The sequence below is a fragment of the Protopterus annectens genome, chromosome 9.part0 (assembly GCF_019279795.1).
Source record: "Protopterus annectens isolate FY-2018-M chromosome 9.part0, PAN1.0, whole genome shotgun sequence".
Lineage (NCBI taxonomy): Eukaryota > Metazoa > Chordata > Ceratodontiformes > Protopteridae > Protopterus > Protopterus annectens.
This window is the reverse complement of record NC_056743.1, coordinates 1,070,274,363-1,070,297,319: the sequence shown is the minus strand read 5'-3', so window position 1 is coordinate 1,070,297,319 and position 22,957 is coordinate 1,070,274,363. Positions and strand designations below refer to the sequence as shown.

The window sequence follows — 22,957 nt, the reverse complement described above, 5'->3', positions numbered from 1 at the left end:
TACAGGAGCCAGGCATTTTTCAATCACAAATGGAGCTGTAGACAAACCAAACGGCAAAGCAAAAAGACTGAAAATCTGAAACTAACACAAAAGAAACATGAAATTAGAGTACTGGAATCAAACAAACATCTTTTAAATCCAGAGTTAACAGAATATTGAGAAATAATTTGGGGATTTTGATGTGAAGGTTTAGGAAAGAAAGGTCTAAGGTGGTAACAGTATAAACTTTTTTCCAAAATGCATCACATTTTCCCATCACTACTGGGAGCAATAGGGTTAACCTGTCAAAATATGCTTGGCAGAAGATGGCTGACAAAAATCAATGCAGACTCTGATCTAGGGTTGAGAAATCCGTGGGTCTGAGGAACCTTAAGCTATTTATAGGACTTCAAGGGGCAGATGGCTGTCAGGGCAAACTGCGGGCTCCCAAAAAGGCTTTCATTAATGCTGCCAACACAGGAGTGATAGCTGCAGGCTGAGGAAAATCCACCTCTAGTAAGTCACAATATTTTTGCTGGGATTCTGGTAAATCTTTGTTTCCAAGAAAACTTCATTTGGGCAACAGTATCACAAAAAATGAAAGTTATGTTCTCACCATATCTATGCACATGTGCTGTCCATTTTCATTCTTCTTCAACTGATAGGTCTCTGATCCAACCTCCGATCTGGCTTGACCGAATTTATGTAGACTCTCGGATCTAACTCTCATAGGTTCATAGGTGTGTACTAAGCTAACGGCCCTGGAGCCTTTACAAACCTAGTCCATACGATTACCCTGATATCGTGCCACCCAACCTTAGTTCCCAGTGCCTCTGTCGAGTACAGCCACTGAAGTGATCCCCGGGGTGAATTTTCTATTTCCCATCCACTCATCAATGTTTCTCTTGAAGAGGGCCAGTGAGGCAACTCTGACATGTATGGGAAGTCTATTCCATAACAAGGAAAGTCTCTGGGTTATGAACCTGTCCCTCCAACACATTTTGTTGATTGCGGTATTGAGGTTGATGTCACTGGAGCATGTGGTGCAGATGGATTGGGATTTCTTTAGATGTAGCATTTCTAACAGAGGTGGATTAGACATGGCTTTGTATGTCAGGCAGAGATCACCACAAAGTAGGCAAAATGAGACAGAGAATAGTTGGTGTTTTTTTGAGTCTGTCCATATAATGACAAGTGTTTAAGGCCTAGGATCCTCTTTGTGAGGTACTTTGCAGCCTCTCCAGTTGTTGCAGGTGTCTAATGAGGTACATGCCAAATGGGGCATTGCACTCTATAACTGGCCTAATGAGGGAAGAGTAGAGGGAGACAATGACCTCTTTCTTCCTGGATGCAAAATCCTTAGTAATGAGATGTGCTACATAGGACTTTCTGACCACAGTGGCAATGTGATGGTCAAGAGAGGCTGCTGTCAACCCGTGCTCCCACATCTCCTAGAACACCTTCTGTGTTCAGTGGACTACCATAGATGTGGTAATTCATGGGAACCGGGTTTTTCCCCAAAGTGGATGACAACACATTTTTGGCATTGAGCTTAAGGCCATGGTTCTGACACCAGTCGTTGGTCTCAGTGAGGCCTTCCTGTAGGATGTCAACATCACTTGGGGAGTTAATAATAGTTCCCAACCTGCAATCGTCTGCAAACTTTGTCAGCAGAGACACTTTGTGTTGGCCTGGACTTCAGAGAAGTAGATACCAAACAGGAGAGAAACCAGGACCGAATCATGTGGGACTCCACTTGTGACTGGTCGGCGGTCTGAAGTGGAGTCCACTACTTTCACACTGTGGGTTCTGTGAGTCAGTATGCAACCCACCTAGTGATATAGGGGTTGATGCTTAGGTAAGTGAGTTTTTCTATGATTCCCGAAGGGGGAATGGTACCATACGCCTTGGCCATATCAAGGTAGGCTGTATGAAACCACCTTGCCTTCATCCACAGCGCTGGTGACTGATTCAAGAAGTCAACCAAGTTGAGCAGGCATGATCTACCCTTCACAAAACCAAACTGTGTGGGATCCAGAGTTTGGAGATTCCCTACATCCTTGTTTATTAGGTCCCTGATGATGGATTCCATAGCTTTGCATATCAGACCAGTCAAGCTAATAGGGCGATAGTTCCCAGGGTCTGTAGTCACTCCTCTTTTGTGGAGAGGGATGACTAGCAGTGCACCATTCGGTATTGATAAAGCCTGAGGTGAGGTTGTGACTGAACAGGGCACACAGGTGAGGTGCCAGTTCACTCTGTAGTTCATGTAGAACACAGCCAGGGATATTGTCAGGTCCTATGGAAGCTGTATTCTTGGCCTTGGACAGCAGTGTTTTAACCTATGCAGCAGTAATATTGGGTGCCTAGCAATCTACTGGTATTGTGATTGGTCTTGGGGGGGGGGGGGTAAAGTTGGCACTGAATCTGTCGGACAGTATATTGGCAATATCTGTTGGCTCAGTATAGGAGATACAATTGTGCAGTAGCTCAGAGCAAATCTGTGTATTGCCATGGAGATTCTTTACATAACTATAGAAGGCCTTGTGGTCTTCTTTACTACCTGCTGCAATTCTGTTTTCATAGCTAGCTTTAGAGGATTTGATGAGAGATCTCAGCTTTTTGTTGAGGCTGATAAGGGAGTTTTTCCAGTCTTGAGACTTCACCTTATTCCACATCAGTTTTCTCCTCCTGTTGTAGAGTTTGTTTAAGGCAGGGGACCACCAGACTGGCTTCCTTTTTTGGAGGTGAGAGTCTTGGTTCTATTGGGTATGGAGAGATCCATGCATTTGTGTACTGGGGGGGGGGGGGGGCACTGATAAGTGGAAATAAAAGCCTTGGACAGTCAGTGGTACAATCTAACAAAAGGTTCTGGGGTAAATTTGGTAATAACCCCCCCCCAAAAACCTTTAGTCCTAGCCATTAACCATAATTAAACAGAAAAAACTCATAAAATTACATTTTTGAAAGGCATTTCCACAAAGAGAGCCCCGGCCAAAAAAAAAATGAACTTAAGCAATTGTTTTATTAACAACCACTAAACACTAGTCCTAAACAAAAATGTCTGACAGCAAAACTTTAGGTCACAAAAACTGGTGAAATGAAATGCATTCCACAATAGGGTGCTTATCGGCCCAGCCTTGGAAAAGCACTAGCTGACCATAACTCAAAGTCCAAAGGGAAGAGTGCAGTTTGATAGTAAGAAACGTTTGAAGATTTGGCACCCTAACCACTGAATATGCACCACGCTCAAGCTGTTCAATGGTTAGAGAGCATGGAAGGTACCTTCAAAGCTATGGAAGCTGGTCAGTTGTCATATCTTGGGCAGAATATAGTTTTTACATGGTTTATGTAAGGGTGACAGAAAAATTAATGAATTGTTGGAATTTTTTTTGAAGGCATGGTCTTGTGCTTATTTAATTTATTTTTAAGTTAAACATCTGGAATCTTGACAAACTTTTAGATGAACTTGGTATTTTAAATGAAGAGGTTTTAAATGATTTGTTTGAAATAAATGTGACTAAGTACAATAATATTTTTAATAGAATTGAACAAGTTTAAAATAACCTTGAACGTAAACAAAAGAAACTTTTAAGGGATGAAAAATATTTACAATGTTCTGCCCACCCCTCACCCAAAGCTCATTTTAATAATGACAGGGAGACAATGTATACAACAGACAATTATGGGGCACAGAATCAGCCCAGGGTGACCAGAAGGGGCTACCATGAATTCAATTGTGAAAATTACAACGAAGATATGGAATACAATAGAGAGGTTGCACATGATTACAAAGAAAATTACCCACAACTTAGAAGACCAGAAAGAATAGGGAATAAGAACAGAATGAAAAAGTTTTTACCCCAAACTTAGAGTCTGAAGGGTGTGAGGAACAAAGGGAGAGGACAACACTGGAAGAAAGGCAAGAAAGTACAGTTGTGTACCTACCATAAATGTAGATGTTCAAGTGTATTCACTGTTGCAGTCATTACTCTTGGGTTATCCTGCTGGCAGGCTACCCGCAGTCTGCCAGAATTCCAAAGTCTAGGTCCGGCGTCGGTTGCAGTCGCCTCTTCCCTGACGTCAGTGCGCCAGGGGTATAAAAGATGCAGCAGACACCATTTTCTTCAGTTTTTCTTGCCCAAGATGTCAAGTGCCCCAAATAGGTAGACTGAAAAATATAACAATAAGAAATGCATACAGAAAAATAACATTTCCTTCATCTACAAGCAAATACACCAAAAAGGTTGTACAGGACAGAGAAGTGCAGTTGAGTCCCAGCAAAGAGAAGGGGGATGGTGGGTAAGTAACCTGGACTGCAACAGTGAATACACTCGAACATCTACATTTATGGTAGGCACACAACTGTACTATGTTCATCGTGTTTCACTGTTGCAGTCATTACTCTTGGGTTGAATCCCAAAGCTGAGGAAGGGTGGCTGGGCTAAATAGGATTGGGAGAGGTTATGAGGCCCTGCAGATCTGCAGTGGCGAAGCCTGCTCTGGATTTAGAGAGGCAAGTGGTAGTGCTTTGTGAAGGTGTGCACTGAACTACAAGTTGCAGCCTCTAAGATTTCTTTGGCTGGTACTCCCCTGAGGAAGGCTGCTGAAGTGGCTGCTGCTCTGGTGGCATGAGGCCTAATGCCCTTAGGCACTGATTTGTCATGTTGAGAATAGCAGAAACGGATGCAATGGCCTATCCATTTAGAAATAGTCTGTTTTGAGAGAGCCTTTCCTTGTGATCCTGCAGCATATGACACTAGAAGTTGCTCAGTCTTTCTGAAAGCTTTAGTTCTGTCCAAGTAGAAGCGTAACTGCCTGTGAATGTCCAAAGAATGCAGAATTTTCTCACCCTTGTTCTGTGGATTTGGGTAAAAGGTAGGCAAGTGAATGGTTTGACTGAGGGCCACGTTGGACACCACCTCAGGCATAAATGTAGGGTTTGTCCTCAGAGAAACCCTATCTGGATGAAAAATGCTGAAAGGTTCCACAGTCATGAGTGCTTGTAACTCCGAGACTCGCCTTGCAGAGGTAATAGCTATGAGCAGAGCTGTTTTCCAGGATAAGAATTTAATATCCGCTGTTGATGCTGGCTTGAAAGGAGGCAGTGTGAATTTTTCCAAAACAAAATTGAGGTCCCAGGCCAGAATTGGTGCTTTCCTTGGAGGCGTAATGTTTTTGGCTCCTCTGAGATACTGCCTTATTAAAGGGTGAGAAAAGATAGGTGTTTCCGTATTGCAATATGCAGAAATGGCAGAGGCATGAATCTTAATTGATGAGAAAGAAAGACCTTTGGTTCAGCATCTCAGTCAGGTATTGTAAAATCTGAGGAATGTTTGGTACAGACGTGTCGAGGCCTTGTTCCTGGTTCCAAGCACAGAACCTCTTCCATTTTTCTGCATATGATTTTCTGGTACTCTACCTCCTGGCCTCCAAGATAGCATCCATAACAGCTTTTGAAAGAGGAGTGTTCAGAACGGCGACATTATCCACCATGCTGCCAGATTTAAGGTCCTGAGTTGGCTGTGCAGGATCTGATTGTTTTGTTGGGTCAGCAAGTGAGAAGTTTGTGGCAATATCCTTGCTGGACCTTGAGAAAAGCTCTTCAGGATTGGATACCAGTGCTGGCGTGGCCAGTCTGGTGCAATCAGAATCATTTTTGACTTCTCTTGTCTGACCTTTAGGAGTACTCTGGGAAGGAGAGGTAGTGGGGGAAAAGCATATACTGTTAGATTTTTCCAGCTGAATGATAGGGCGTCCACTTTCCATACTTGCTTGTGGTAAATCCTTGTGCAAAATTGTCTGCAACTGACAGTTGTGAGGGGAGGCAAATAGATCTATGTCTGGGCATCCCCATTTCCTTATCATCATCCTGAAGACTTGAGGATCCAGTTTCCATTCGTGGGGATCCATGAGGTTTCTGCTTAGTTCATCTGCCAGAGTATTTGTTTTCCCTGGCAGGAATTGTGCTTGCAGGTGAACTTGAAAGGCCAATGCTGTGTCCCATAAGGTCATTGCTTGTCTGCAGAGGGGGTAGGAATGAGCATCTCCCTGCTTGTTTATGTACCACATGACCGTAGTGTTGTCTGTCTTCATCAGTAATTGTCCTGGATGAAGCAGGTCCTTGAAAGCTGTCAGGGAATTTTGAACAGCTAGCATCTCTTTTTGATTGATGTGAAGATGCATCTGGTTTGTTGACCAAGTTGTAGGCAGGGAATGAGTGCAATTACTGTCTCCAGGCTGTGGCAATGCTAAGTCCAAACACTTTTCAGATACCATTGTAGTTTCCTCATATGCAGTCTGGCATATGGAATTAGTAGAATGCAGGATGCCATGAAACCCAAGGCCTGCAGGATTTTACTTGCAGATAAGTGGGTTTTTGCTGCCAATTTCTTGAAGTAGTCAGTTGTTTTTGCTTGTCTGGCGTGAGATAAGCCATCTGGGCAGTTGTATTTAAGCTTGCACCCAGGAATATTATCTCTTGAGAGGGCACTAGTTTTGATTTCTTCTCGTTTACTGTGTACCCTAGGCCAATTAGTAATCTTTTTACAAACGCCAAATGCTTTAGAATAGTGTCTTTGTTCTCTGCTTGAATTAGGCAGTCGTCCAAGTAGGGATAAATTTGAATTCCTTTTTGTCTGCAAAACGCAATTACTGGTGCCAGGCATTTTGTAAAGACCCTAGGTGCAGTAGACAAGCCAAAGGGCAGTGCAGAGAAATGGTAATGCATTGAGCCAGCTATGAATCTGAGGTATCTTCTGCGAGATTGTCTGATTAGGACATGCAGGGTATGCCTCTTTTAGGTTCAAAGTTACTAGCCAAGCCCTCTTGCCCAGCATGGGCAGTAGCTGCTGAAGAGTCAACATCTTGAATTTTGGAACTTCCAGAAACGTATTTAGTATAGACAGGTCCAGAATTGGTCTCCAGGTTTCATCTTTCCTGGGTACTAGAAAAAGTCTGGAGTAGAATCCTTGTCCCTGCTCTTGTTGTGGTACTTGCTGAATGGCCCTCATGTCCATGAGAGCTGTAATTTGTTTTTGTGCCTCTGCCCATTGATTGTGTGGCAGGTCTGGCATGCCTTTTGACCTTGGTAGGGTATGAAAATGGAACCTGCAGCCTTGGGACACTATGTTCAGAACCCATTTGTCTTGGGTAACCTTTTGCCAATTTGATGAAAAAAATGCTAGTTTTTCCCCTAAGGGGGCTGTCAAAAGAAAACTGCTTGGAACTGGTAGAGGAAAGTCATTGGGACGGTTTCCTGTAAGGCTGTGATTGGTCTTCTCCGCTTTTGGAGGTAGGAGCACCCCATTGTTTAGGGCTGTATGAGGCCTTGGGGCTGAGATCTGCCTCTGGGATGCCTGTATCTGCCTCTCTGTGGTCTGTCTGAGACTGGAAAGGACCAATTTTTAGAAGGCCAGTTCCTGCTAAACCTGGGTGGCTGTACCTGTAAGAAATCCTTGACTGTCTGCATGGATTTTGCTTTATCCTCCATTTTTTCAACACCTCTTCTGCTTTAGTACCAAACAAAGTATCATGCTGTAATGGTGCATCTAATAATTTTGCTTTAACATGATCAGACAGATTTTGTTCCTTTAACCAAGCATACCTTCTAATAACAGAACCTGTAACAGCGGCCCTGCAAGAGGCCTCCAGTGAATCATAACCACATTGCAAAGTATGCTTTCCCACTTATTCAGTTGCATGCAATAAATCCTGCAATTCCTTGTTCTCTGAACATTCAGTATTTATCAACATTTTCTGTTTAAGCAGTGACATTAAATGTTGCTGATATTTAAGCATATGAAATTGACAATTTAAAACCCTTACAGCCAGGGTGGCAGAAGTGTATACCTTTTCCCCCCATCTGTCTAGAGCCCTAAAATTCCTATCAGAGGGGACAGGGTTTTTTGCAGTGGAAGGAACAGGTATATCCACCACACACAGTTTATTGTATCTCTGACGTCTCGGCCACAGCCTTCAAGGAGTACAAAAAACATACAAATGCATCTCTATATATGCATCTATCAATAAATCTATTAACTCAATCAACCTATTATTTAAAACAATTAGTTAATTTAGTAACATTTTCCAATTAAAATCTTCATTCAGACCTCCAGGGCACAAAGTTTTAAACTTAAGAATATATACAGCTTCTTTGTGTAACAGTTGTTGCTTGATACTTAAATCACCATATTTACCACATTTTATTTGTTCCAGTACACAACCTTTTAGACCTTTAGCATCACTGTTGTGGAAGTTTAAAAAATGCATAGCCACTGGGCTCTCTATTTTTTTATTGTGAATATCCCTCACATGTTCAAGCAGTCTTGTTTTAAATAACCTCTTTGTTTCACCAATATAAAATTTTCCACAAGGGCAACTAAGGGCATAAATTACACCTTCTGAATTGCAATGAAAGCTCTCCTGAACTTTAAAAGAAATATTGTTGATATATGGAAAAGATAAAGTTACAAACTGACATGCTTTGCATCTACCACACTGATGTGTTCCAATGCTACCAAACTGTTTAGAAATGTTAGAAAGGGGAAAACATTTACTTTTAACTAAAAAATCCTTAATATTCTTTCCTCTTCTATATGAGAATTGTAAATTTACATTTAACCAAGACTGAACACTGTTAAGGGAACAAAAATATTCCCAAAACTGTGTAAATATCTTTTCAAATTCTGATGTAAAACATCCATATGTGGTGACTAAATGTAAACTTTCTTGTTCCATTTCATTTGTTTTATCTACTTTATCATTATTATAAATATTGCCAAAAAATGAAGACTTAGTTTTCTTGCTATTCTTACTACAAAATTTTTTGCAGTGGAAGCCTTAACCCCCTTGGGACCCTGAGATATAGTTTCTGGGTCAGCAGTGGGGTTTTTATATAGGAATTTATGAGAATCCGGGACCCTGTAGTATCTGTCTGGCTTAGCAAATACAGGGGGTAAAGAGTCAGGGGATAGTCCGGACTCTGAAAATACATCATCTTCAATGTCTAGAACAGGAGGAATGGCAAGGGGTCTATGCTGAGGAAAAACGAGAGTGTCTCTGAGCCTTTTCTTAGACTCGGAATATTCTTGGCTCTCCAAGTGGAAATGCTCCCTCATAGTATGCAGTGTTTCCCCAAAGGGATAGTCCTCAGGAGGAGAGGCTGAAGGAATGAATTCTTCAGCATCAGAATCCTCATAGGGAGGCATGGAGTAATCCTGTTCAGAAGAGGAATCACAGGAAATAGATACCTGATCAGAAGAATCATAGTCTGTCTCTTGCCTAGGCCTCTTATCAGGAGGGGGATGGGAGCCCCTGATCAAAATAATTAGGTCTTCGGACATTTTGAGCATCTGTTTTTTAGGCATGGAAATATGAATAGGAGAATGCTGTACTTGTTTCTTTGTCTTTAGAGCTGCTTTAGTCTTTGTCTTTGAAACTGAGGGTGGCTTAATATATAGTTGTGTAGGTCTGAAGACACCCTCAGAAGCCGATGCCTGCTCAGCGGCTCCAGACCCATCTGAGGGATTGATTTCAGAGTATCCAATACCTTGAGTTTCCAGAGGCCCAGTCGGCTCCACGTGGGAGTCGTTAGAGGCCAGTGGCTCTGAGGTAGCGGGCGCCAGGGGCTGCGAAAGCACCCCACTGAGAACCGTCGACTGGCCTAGAAGAGGCTTCGCCATCAGTTTTGGACCTCGGATGCCTATCCTTGTCCTTGCATTTTTCGTAAACTCCGGTTGTCAGCTGTTCCGCCGGCATTATATAATTAAATCTTCATCCAAAGTAATGAAATGCAGAATCGAACCGATGCTTGATAGTGTGTTGGTTGAATCTAGCACAAAACTGACAGCTAGCAATGCTGTGATCAGGGCCTAGGCAAGGAATACAGTAAGAGTGAAAATCCTTAGGAGGTATTTGCTTCCCACAAGAAATACAATTGTTAACTTTTTCTGACATTGGTCTGGAGCAAGAAAAAAGTTTCCCCAATGGGGTACTTAGTTTTAATGAAGACTTCGGTTCTGAAATTCAACTATGAAAATCCCAGGAGTCTGCCGACCGGCACTTGTGAACTGCTTTTGCTTCGGGCACCGCGCGGCAAGAAAGACTGAAGAAAATGGCGTTGGCTGCATCTTTTATACACCTGGTGCAGTGACGTCAGGGAAGAGGCGACAGCAACCGACGCCGGACCTAGACTTTGGAATTCTGGCCGACTGCGGGTAGCCTGCCAGCAGGATAACCCAAGACGAATGACTGCAACAGTGAAACACGATGAACATCCATCATCAACCCAAACTATAGGAATACACAGCAAGTTGCTTAATAACATTATTACAGCTTTTGAAGGTAAAATGTTCTTGTTCCACAGTTTTAACATTTTTAAACTGACATCACAGTGAACGAAACTCGTTTTTCTCTTTTTAAAAGAGGGCTTAAATTTGGTCCTTCCTTTAGGATTGGAGCAGTAAAAGTACTTTCTGAACAAACTTTTTTTTTTTTTTTTTTTTTACAAGAAAACTACATTTTCAATTAATGTTTAAAGGTCAAACTGTAAAAGGTAACAGCAACGTGTCGGAGAACGCCCTGGCAGTGCAACAAACTCGAAGTCAATTTCACTTTGTCAGTATGAATCAGTTCAATACTGGTTTGAGAAACCACTCTTCATAAAACATACGGCTGATAGTCTCCAATTAACTGCAAGAAAACAGTTAGCAAAAGCTGTTTGAAAGCTGCCCAAATAGTATAACAGACTTTAAAGTTAATTCACCTCTCCGAAATCAATAGACCGAATGCTGGATAATGGAGACACTGCCCATTAACTGTACGACAATGCGTTCCATTCACCTGGTCGGTATTCACCTCAACACAGATAATCCACAAGAGAAAGTATTCCACAACGATATAATCCAATTAAACAAGAGTACTTTAATGGTGTAAAAACTGGCTAGCGCTTTCACCTTATAGGCTTCATCAGGCCAAATACAATGTAACGCTTTCAACATGTCTATATACTTTGAATCTTTGTGACATCACTTCCTTCTGTATCAATTAACAGACAACTTTTTTGAAATACTAAATGACATGAAAAATCATCAAAAACATTCATCAAACGTAGTCTGTTTGACCAGAACTGTTTAAAACTCTCATGCATAACACCATTAATGCAAGATCAGCGAAAATAAATTAAAACCCTTGTGTATATATACTTTTAGATACAATGACCAACTTGTAATATATAAATGTATCCAATTTGATTATTAAACTAATACGAACAGATTAGTTTAAATGCCGTTAGAAAAAAATAAAATAAAACTAATAAATGTACCTTGAGGCCAGTGGTGCATACCGTGTTGCTCACGGAAATAAACCACCACACAAACCTCACCCAGCTCAACAGATTAGTTAAATACCATTAGGATAAAATAAAATGAAACTAATAAATATACCTTGAGCCCCCCCCCCCCCGTTCACCCCACAATCACTGCATTTGAAAAAAATACATACTTCAGAAATGCATGCAATAATAACTAAAAAACGTCAAAAGCTCTATAATTTAACCAAAGAGTATAAATTGATGAACGATCTTAGAAGTAATAATTTAAGAATAACATAACCAGGCAAAGGTGGGGGGTAGTCATGGTAGACAATGTTGACTATATAGGTCGGATATTAGACATCCTCCATGACACAGAAAATATACTGAAGTCTCAAGGAACAAGATTACTATAGCAAATAGGAAAATTCAGTTATTTTTACAGGATGCCCTTTACCCATGGCGCCATCTCTGAAGAAATTGTACATTTCTTGGTTAATTCACATCCATTGATTCCAAATGCCTTTGGAATTCCTAAGGTACACAAGAATATTTTCCAGCCTCCTTACAGAGTTGCAGTAGCAACTCACAACGGTGCTACGTACCCCTTAGGGGTTCTTTATTGATCGTTCGAATAGAGTTTTGAATAAGCCTGTCAATTACTTGCTTAATGACTCCTGTTTTTCTTTCTAAAATTCAGCACAGTTGGCACAGTAGAAACTGTTAAAACCACTATATATTAAAAGACGACACTGGACCTGAGCAAAAAATAGGTCAAGCGCTTTCGTTCCATTTAATTCAGAACTTCCTCAGAAGAAAAAATCTATACATCTTCCCCTTTTTTATATACTCCCATAGTGACATTTCTGGTTTAAAGAACCAACCACATGAAATCATTACAATCACTTCATATCATAAAAACGTCTTTCTTATAAGAATGTGTACAAATTTATGTATACATTCAATATGCCACAAACGTACATCAATAATCAAAAATGCTATCTTTTAAAAATTAACATACTTTAAATAACTTCTGACAGAAACGTTCTCATTAAGACCCGAGGCAAAATCTGCACTCAGGAATATCTGCCATTTTAATTCTAAAAACTCTAATTATTGATGGACCATGCAAATCTAGCCTTATCAACTACCTCTATCACAAAAAAGAAAAACTTCTTAAAATCTTTACACTGTGATGCGTGTTTAGCTAATGCATTGGTACTGTCTTTTTTTTTAATAGCAAAAGTTCTCTTACCCTGTTAACCTCCTAATGGTTTTTCCAATATAAAAATGCGCAGTTGGAACAAACAGCTAAATACACAAGTCCATCATTTTGACAATTGTATCTTCCTTTAGAAAATAACTATGAATTGCCATCATAAATCTACACTGTGAGCATGTTTGACAGGGAAAAGTAGCTAAGCTCTTATTTTCACATCAATAATTCATAGCTGAACTTTCAAGTAGTTGTTTCAAATTCTTAGTCTTTTTATAAATAAACATAGGCTTAGCACCCAAAATGACACTCAGATCTTGATTTCTTAAAATGATTTTCCAGTTATTGTCAGTAACTCTCTTAATTTTTGACCTATATATATACTCATAGGGAGGGGAAGAGAGCAATTCAGTGCTTCCATCTGTACTTGCTCTTGTTCTGGCTCACAGTCTGAAGCATAGATACCTTCTGGAGAGTCTGTCCATCTTGATGTGGTAGTACGCATCCTTCATATTTATTAAGCACATCCAGTCCATTTTAAAAAGGGGTAGAATAAACTGGACTGTGATGTTCCTGATCTGTTTTTTCACTGACTTCTTCAGGGATGTCAGATCCACAATGGGCCTGGGGGGTCTCCTGTCTTTTCTTGTACTAAAAAGAATCTTGAGAAAATGCCTGATATGAGTTGATCCGTAGGGACCTTCTGGATGACTTTTTGGAGAGATCTCCATCTCTCCTGCCTCCCTCTGACTGGGTGGAACATCCAGGAGACAGCTTTTTGGTTTGGTGAGTTTTGAAAAGGGACTGGAGAATCCTCTAGATACGGATCCTTTGCACTCACCAATCTTTTGTGATGGCTAGCCAGGCTTCTAGGTGCAAGGATAAAAGCCCCCTTAATGCCTCCAGAGGAGGACAGTCGGGCAACTTTTCAGGAGTGCTGAAAGGGCCTGTCCGAGAAAGAATCCAGAGGCCCTTTGATTTTGCAGATCCCGTCTACCACATGGGCAGCATTTGTCCATTTTGTCAGCATACTTAGGGATAGGTTCTAGTGTCCATATCCTTCCACTCCCTGCTTGATACCAGGTCGACAAGTCCATCAGCAGGGGGAACACTCAAGATGTACATGGGCCAGACCAAAAAGCCTCCAAGAACACTAATTCCTCAGGGGTAGGGTTTTGGGAAGACCATTCACCTCTTTGGTGCAAGATTTCCAAGATGTCTCCAAAGGCGACATCCTCAAGTGAAGATCTGGGAAACCCTTCCCCTTTCTTAAAATCAGTGTCTTCTGTTACTGATTCCTCTATGGAATCCAGGTGCCTCCTTCTGCAGCTTCTCTTCCTGGGAATCTCCTTAGTTGGGTGTTCTGGGGAGATGCAGAGAGATCTGGGGTTCCAAAGTGGAAGTACTTGCAGGTTACGCTGGGCCATCTGTCCTGGGAGGGGCAGTGGTGAGGTCTCAGAAACAGTCTCCATCAGGGTGAAAAGTGAATCTGAAACAGTGGGAGCAGAGGATCTCCTGGACAAGTAGAGAAACCTCTCCACCACCTCAAAAGCAGAAGGGGACAGAGATCTCCAACACAGTCCTCCCAGAGCCAAAAATAGCGGGGCACAGAATCCCCAAGCTGTCAGCTTCAAGAGGGAATTCAGGGCCAAACTGTTTAACACTGACGTTCCAAGATGAAGCTACCACTCCAAAAACCTTTGAGTCTAGGTCATAGGTCAACCCCTCGGAGCACACATCAAAGCTTTGGCTACAAGAGCTGCTCTGCCCTAACACAGTCAGGGCCGAGCAAGTCAGGGAAGCTGCCAGAGTCAAACAGAGAATCATAATCAGCCTGTCACCTTGACTCTCAGGGCATTCAGAAACAAGGGCTCCGAAACATGAGGTCGGATCAGATAAGGAGCTAAAGGTCTAAAAGTTGACTGCTTGTGCCCATGGTCCTGGGTAGAGGATGGGGCTGGTAAGCCCCCCAATCTGGATCTGCATTTGAAGGAACTGCCTCATCAATCGGTCCACCTCTGATTCAGAAAGACTGTGGGAGGACCTGACAGATGATGCTGTAGAGTATGGCCTGGAAGAAGTGTTAGGATATCTCTTTATGGGGATACCCTATGGTATGAGGAGGTAGCCCCAAAGGCAGGGGAGCTTGGAGACGTAGAGAAGATTGAATAGACTTGCTCAAATCTGAGGGAATGCATTCAGACACACCCAAGGAGCCTTGGTTGGAGATTCGTCCGAAGAACAGGAAGTAGACTTTCTTGCGGAACGGTTTCTGTGTTCTCTGTATTCTTTATGCTTCGGGGGGGGGGGGGGGCTGAAAAAGAAATGGCAATCAGGGCTGGAGGAGGTAAAAGGCCCTTCAAATTAAATTTATTTCTCCTGTCAGCCAGTGCTCTCTGTTGAAACTACTCACAAATGGAACAGGAGGCTTTGAGGTGAGCTAGGCCAAGACAATCTATGCACTCCCTGTGGGCAGTAGATAAGGGAATCTTGTGCCCACAGGAAGTGCATTTAAAACCTAAAGGCTTCTCAGACATTCTGCAAGAACAGGCAGAAAAGAAAGAAGAGAAAAAATTCCAGCCAAAGAGAATGCCAGCAGACGCTCTATACATATATATATATATATATATATATATATATATATATAAAACAAAGGGCAGAAGATAAGGAAAGGTAGCAGTAGAAAAAATTCTACAAAAAGTTATTCAACTTAACTGAAAATCTCCAAAGGAGGTCGAGTCAGCAGACCGTGATGCTTCTCCTAACAGTGTCAAACAAGATCTGAGTTAATAAGGGTGAATGAGGAATTATGGGCAGGGGAAGAGCTCGAGCTTTGGAGCCTAAGCTTTCTGAAAGCGGTTGAGTAAGATCAGATCCGAAACTCACTGGTCGAAGAAGAATGAAAATGAGATCAGATTCTTTGCTATTTATTCATATTTTCATAACTGAGAGACCTACATGTTACTAAGGTGTATGGTATGAAACACCAATGTGGGGGGAAAAAAGATAATTCACTGTCAATGATGGTTTAATATTACACTATACTGGAAATATTGCTAGCTAGTAATTATGAAAATAAGCAATATAATATGTTGTTGTTGCGTCTTTCGGCTTTTAGGGGTCGCCAGAGCAAAACTCCAGTCCTCTAATGATTGGCAGTAGATTTTTACGTGCTGTACATATTTCAAAGAACAACTTAGAAACAGTTGCATGACATTAAGTGAAACCTTAAATGATGAAGAAAACTGTTTGCACTTTAAGTAGCACATCGAGAGATATCCAGTATTTGTTTTGCTAACTATACAAATTAAGAATGTTTTCATATACATCTGTAAATATCTCAAACATGCACTTAAGAGGAATTTCTTGTTGTCATGTGAAAGCTTATGTCTGATCAACAGTAATGTTCTAAATGTATGTCTATGTTGTACAGTTTTAAATATATGAACATTTTTTGTGAAAGTTTACAGAAAATATAATTTGGGGTTTGTGTGAATCATAACATATTACAATACTTATGGAAAAGACTGAATATACCAGCCATCACTGTAACGAATACTTCTTACTGATAACACTGCTATGTGCATAGTTCTAATAGCTTTTAATGCTCACAAAAAATGTGCTTTTTAAGTTTATTTTTCAGGAAATGATCTGGAAAGCAAGATGTGCATAGGAAAGTAGAGGTGCAACATTCTACAACATCTAGGTCTAAATCAGCTAATAAACCATAATTTGGGGGTGCTGTTTGTTCTGGATTCCAATACAAATATATACCCTCTTAGCTGGGTTATCACTACAGCTTTGATTTTATAACTTCAGCTGTTATTCCAACCCCCCCACACACTTTTTTTAAGTAACCACCATGTGTGTCTACATACATCAATCCTCATGTATCTTAAAGGGCACTAATGTAGGCAGGTGGAGCTCAAGTATAAAGGACCTTCAAGTAATACGTTACACAAATAGTTACAAAGCAACTCTGGCTACACTTCTGCATTTCTCTCTATTTAGCCATACTATCTTAAACAGGAGTTTAGCTAAAATGGAAGGATCCATATCATTACTGTATCAGTGTGCGACCTTTTGTAATAACCCCCTCAAAGGGCACAAGACAAAAAAAAAATTAAAAAAAAAAACCTTAGACAAGGTTCTAGGCCTTCGAAGGAGACACACACACACACACACACACACACACACACACACACACACACACACACACACACACACACACACACACACACACACACACACAGCAATCATAATTATGTTCTGTTTTTCAAATAAAAATTGGATCTACACCAACTTGACAATTAAGATATCAATATCTATCAATCTATCATATAAAAAGCACATGGCTAAATTATAATTCTGAAGGCAAAAAAGCAACTAAATGCAGAAATTTTTTTCTTGGGGAGGGGCTGAAAATGGTTAAGCTGTAGATTAACTCTGCTTATCAAATGGGAAGGCCCAAGTGATCCTCTTATAAAGGAGGAAACAGAGTTATTAAATGAAAAATACAACTGCTTTCCAACAGAAACAGTAATACTTCTGTAATATATCTACGGGGAATATACTTCGACTTAATCTGGGTAACAAGTTATGAAGTTAAAAATATTTATTTATTTTATTTTACATTTGTTAACCGGGCTAGTCTAGCTGGATATATTTCCATTTTCAGTAGAGGCCCAGGTAGAAAAGCTCCAACAAAACAGAAAAATTAAAAATGTCGTTACATGGTAAATGAAAGGATTTAAAAAAAAGTACAAGTAATTATAACATACTAAAGATATTTACACTTGAAAAAGCAACAATAAAAATGTAGCACAGTAAGATTCATAAGGATTTTTTCACATCAAAGTAGAAAGATTTCAGCAGTATGTTGATTAGAGTTCAAACAGTAACAGCCTTGCTTGCATGAATTAGCTTTAAAATGTTTGGAAGTTTATTTGGAAGAGGAAGAAACCGTGGTGAGAGATTGGTTAGTCGGGGTTACTACAAGGGCATAACCAGTGCGTTTTGAGGTGTTTTTTGATTTTTGTTTAGAGAGAGGGAAGGAAGAGAGTAGAGTTAGTTCACTGGGTTGTGGGTTCCAGTTTTTTCCTACAGTGTTAGTAAACAGAGTCACCAGCCCTGTTGTTAATCTTGGTTATGCTAGCAAGGAGTTTGCTAGAAGAACGTAGGGAATTCAGATTTTTATAGGGGGTTAAGAGATTGGAGAGTATAGGGGTGGTGTTGGGTTGGTAAAATATCTTGTGGGCAATGGTGAGTTGGGAGATCAGATGGTTTTGGAATTCAAGCCAGTCTAGCTGCCAAAGATTCAGACAGTGGTGGGTTCTAAAGGGATTGCCAGTGGCAAATCTGGTGACGTTATTGTAGGAAGTTGCTAGTTTAAGATTATTTTTCTTTAGGTTAGTATAAATAGGTGAGAGGTGAGGCGTACAGAAGAGTTGAGATTAGATGGGAGTGAGCAATCTTGGTTCTGGCTGCTGGGGTTAGGAAAGGCTTGATTCTATATAAGGAGCCTATTTTTCTGTTGACTGTTTTAATGGTGTTACTTATATGGTAATCAAATGTAAGGTTATTGTCAATGGTAATTCCTAACAGTTTAGTGGTAGAGTCAGGGAATATAACAGTGCCATTATTGGAAGTGACTGAGAAATCTATGGGGGAGGACTTGAAAGTGGGAGTAAAGAGAAGGAGCTTGTTTTTTTGGCATTAAGGAGGAGGCAACATTTTGCAAACCATGTTTCTACAATGTTAAAAACATTGAGTAAGAGAATATAGTTCTGATGGGGAGTATGCTGAGCATACTGGCGTAGAATCACCTGCATATTGAATGCAGGTGACTTGAGGAATTACTACAAGGAGGTCACTGATAAATAATGAAAAGAGAAGTGGTCCAAGAATATTCCTGCTACACCCATAAACAAAAGAAAATGAATTATGTTAAACTATCCCTGCATCACTCACTGTTCTCAAATGAATGTACTAACAATAAAACGTTCATCTCGAACAATTTAACTGCAGGCAAATGTGGGTCCTATAGCTGTTCCACTTTGTCCTAACTCCAAATACTATTCCACAATGTTAGTATTTATGCCAGAAGACTCTTAAGCACTTCTGAATCCTAATGAAGTGTTGGTACAAAATGATCATTCTTAAATTCAGCTCACTACAATAGAATGTAAGTTCACCTTACCATGATCTGAAAAGGTAACTTCAATGCTGGATTTCTGGGAGGACAAAACACCATTTCCAATCAAAAGAATTATAATGCTGCATAGTAGTCTGTGGGCATCTGTAAAGGCAGTTTCAGGAGTCTTCCAACCTGCAATGAAAGCAGATAAAATTACTTGACCTCATCAGTTAAATTCATCACGCATCACATTCCAGACCTTGCTCAACCTTGCCAACTTGGGTTATCTCAAAAGCTTTTAAAAACAGCTGAGTGCAGGCAAGCAAGTCCCCATGACAAATTTTTTTAAAAAACAATTATGAGTCTGACAGCATGAGACAGCACAAGAAGTTGCTAAACAGCAAGCACCAGGAAAAAAGAGGTTCAATGCCAAATACAGTTTCTTCTACAGTTTACAACACTGAACTATTATGTTAACATGCAAAACAGGCAAGTACAGTTGGGTAGGTAACTTACCATAATAGATGTTTGAATGTATTCATTGTGACCATCATGACCAAAAGGTTCTCTGCTACACAATGACTAGGATGTCCAACCTGACTTTTCAAAGTTGAGTCACTGATCTATATATGTTGATGTCCTTCCTCAAATATCACCATATCCTGGTACTAAGGTAGCGTCCATCCAAATAGTTTTTAGTTTACTTGCCTCACTTTAGGCGGTTATGATGCTTTCAGTCTGAATAGCTACCTCTTATCTTTTTGCTTTGTAAGGTTTACTCAAACAGAAAATAAAGTCTTCCCAGGAAGCCTAGGTAAAAAGAAAGCAGAGCTTTGAAAAATGAGGTGACAGGGGTTGGGAAAATACTTTAGATAACCTATCTCAACCCATAATAACCTCACAGAGAGGATATGGGGATAGGAAAACAGGGATGCAACAGTGAGCACACAAATGTCTACCTACACTGTTGTACTATGTTCTTCATATGTTTATCTACAGCACTTGGGAGCATAAAGAGGACTCCCAAGGTAAAAGGAGAGGTTGACTAAATGCGCACACAGCAGAGCTTGCAGCATGTCACTCAAAACAGAGGCAAATCCTGTCCCTAAGCCCTGGAAATAAAGTCCTGCTTATAACATTTAGAAAACGCATGAGCCAGGAAGTGGGTAGCCAATTCTAAACTGTCCTGCATACTTTTCTCTGAGGACAGCTGTAATGGTAGCAGTGTCCCTGATATATAGATACATACATACATATATGTATATATATATATATATATATATATATATATATATATATATACATATATATATATATATACAGACACACACACACACACACATATATATATATATATATATATATATATATATATATATACATACATATATATATATATATATATATATACATATATATATATATATATATATATATACATACATACATACACACACAAACATTTCATACATACGTGTACACATTTTTATATTTTTTTATATATAATATAGATAAACATATATTTATATACATTTTTTTTTTTTAATGGAAATCACAGTAGAGTGGGGATCAGGAAATTAACTCTTCTCCACTGTAGTACAATCTCGGAGTTGGTATATTTTATTTGCAGGGGATGTGGGAGATGTAGAGGGGCTTGACGCCTGCAAAAACTTAAAAATAGGTTGTATTCAAGGTAAATAGAAGAGCGCTTTATTATTGCAGTTGAAGAATTGCCAGCAAAAAATGCTTCATGCATAACATAGTAGTTGTGGAAATGATAGGTTAATTTAAAGGGACATATGTATTTCTCAGGAGTGCTTATACATGTGCAAGACTATTGGACTGAACATGTTTGTTTTGGTGATATGAAGCTGGATTTTGATTGCATCACCAAACAGGAACTCCAGAAAATGAATCACTTGGCCACCATGGTGAACTTTGCCCCTTTCCCCACTGTAGCGTGATCTTAGAGTTGAGGTGGGGGGGGCTGTGGGGAGCAACCAACCCATGGGTGGGTTTGATTTGCTTTGGTTTTTATTTTTTATGGTGCTGAGCAAGTAGTTTGCTTCCTGGAGTTCCAGAAGTGACCAGAGTGTTCGTTGAACAAAGGTTTCAGCAGTGTCATCTCCACATTTAGTGTTTTGGGTAAGTGGGTTTTCGATTATATCAAGTAAACCCACACACACAGACACAACCTACATGGCATCCACTCATGTTGATCCAGTGTTAGCCTGCTCAAACTGTCAATGAGTTCTCTCAACTGGGATATAGGAAGCCCTTCGGGACATATGAACTGCTTGAGCTTCCTTTCAACACTAACTGCAATGCGCACCTCCTTGTTTGCATGCCTTATTACTGTTGTATTGACTAATCATATGCATCCTGCCCCCTGGTTTCCCATAAGGGCTCGAAGGCCCTGACCACCTTTGTAGCTGCCATGACTTTTGTGATGATGTGCTTCGTCTTCTGGTCCATTGGGCTCCAGCACCTCTGCACCTTAATGTTAAGGATATGCACCTCCCAAGCTACATCTGAGACGCTTAAAAATCAAAGCCCTGGTTGGTGTCACCTGTGAAAGGATCTTCTTGGTCCTTGTATATTTTTCTCAAATGATTCTATCTTCTTCCTCCCATGGGGCCATAGAGAAGCAACTCACAGCTCTCAACATCTTGCTGCCAGATACAGGGACAAATACAGAAATAATCAAGGATACTTTTTAAACTAAAAAGGGGAATTAAAAGACAGTGTAGGTATGCCAAGGGATGTGCAGTCGTGATGTTGCTTTCCAGATGGGGAATGGGCCTGGGAACCAAGGGGTCTCTGTCTTCATGCTGCCATTATTTCCTTAAAAGGCCCTTATCACATTTTATATCTTTCCCAGTATGCTGCATCCAAGTAAATACAGCCATTGGTTTGTGAGGTAATTTCTCTGTGTGTAGAAATTGGAGTGTGAAACTTGTTTAAATAACTTATTAATTTCCCTTTTCTTCCAATCTCAAAAATAGCTTTTCATGGTGGTCCAAAAAGCTCTTCTTTAGGAATCATTCTCAGACGGAACTGGGTCCTCAGCCAGGAATGGCTCTTAACTAGCCATGTAGCATTAACACTAGTTTTTATAACTACATTATATTTGGATTATTATATGCCTCCCAACTTGCACAATGATCTACAGCTAATTGGTGATGTTTGCCTTCAGTGATGCATGATTTACCTCCCATTACTCTTCCAAGAGCTTCTTCAAAGTTCACCTCGATACATAATCATGTGGGCTTGACAGCTCAGGAATTTGAGCACAAGGATTGTTGATGTGCACACTTTCATCTCATAGTGATCCACATAAGACTACATTTCCACTCACTGACAGTGGGATTCACCTTGGGGCCAGTTTAGCTATCGCCAGCAATATCAAGGGACACTACCTAGATTTGCCATTGGGTTCTTGTATAGGAACATGTGAGATGCTATACACCCTGTAACAGCCATGACTTGTTGGGGTGGGTGTGGAAAGGGTGAGAGTCTGGATGCAAAGTCACTGCTTGAAAGACATCTAACATGACTTTCTGCACTGAAGAAATAGCTGCAGCTAAAGAAGTCAAAACACAAAGTCCAGTTATTGCTTCTGAGACAGAGACAATGAAGCCTCACTAGATTATTTGATGTGCGCTCCCATAAACAAGCCAGTACCCCCCAAGAAGAACCTCAGGGGAACAATGCCATTATGGTCTGTGTCATTTCCGGGGGGGGGGGGGGGCTGTTATCTTTAACGCAGCTGTTCCTTCCGAGTCAGTGGAGTTCTAGTGTTTGTATGGAGAGACAAGTCTTTTCCTTCTACAGAAAGGACTAGAGACAGAGGGTTGTTAGGGTCTGGTTGACTGCTTTGTATAAAGCTCAAAATATCCTGTGTTAGCCTTATCCATTTACTGGAAACCTGGAAGGGCTAAAGGGCATACACTCCCAGCGACAAGTGCTGAGATGAAGTTGATGTACTAAGGCTGGATGTAAGGGACTTCACATGTTTTCTACAGGTTGTCAGCTTGAGAAACTTTTTATTGGGGGGGGGGGGGGGCATATGTAGACCGAATTGAAGATGCAGATGTGTTCTTAGCCAAAATGATGGGATACTGTTCTCCCTTTCCATAATTAACGAGCAGTGCTATAAAGTCAGACTTTGGAGGTAGATGTCCAGCTCTGTCTACAATGATAGTTTCGGTCTGGAATGATATGACTGAGGCAGATGGTATGGCACCCTCTAGAGAGGCAATGTCAGACATCTTGGCAAAAGCAGGCAATGAGATTGCAGACAGCACAGGTGTCT

The 22,957-nt window shown here is 40.6% G+C and overlaps 1 protein-coding gene across 1 annotated transcript in view; it reads right to left on the bottom strand.

Moving 5' to 3' along the window:
• The window catches only part of ESPL1 (extra spindle pole bodies like 1, separase), a 2,570,648-nt gene that overhangs the window by 1,271,619 nt on the left and 1,276,072 nt on the right, over positions 1–22,957 (bottom strand). The window contains exon 15 of the mRNA XM_044083892.1: positions 18,706–18,834. Coding sequence (XP_043939827.1) covers positions 18,706–18,834 — 129 coding nt within the window. The remainder of the gene's footprint in view (positions 1–18,705; positions 18,835–22,957) is intronic.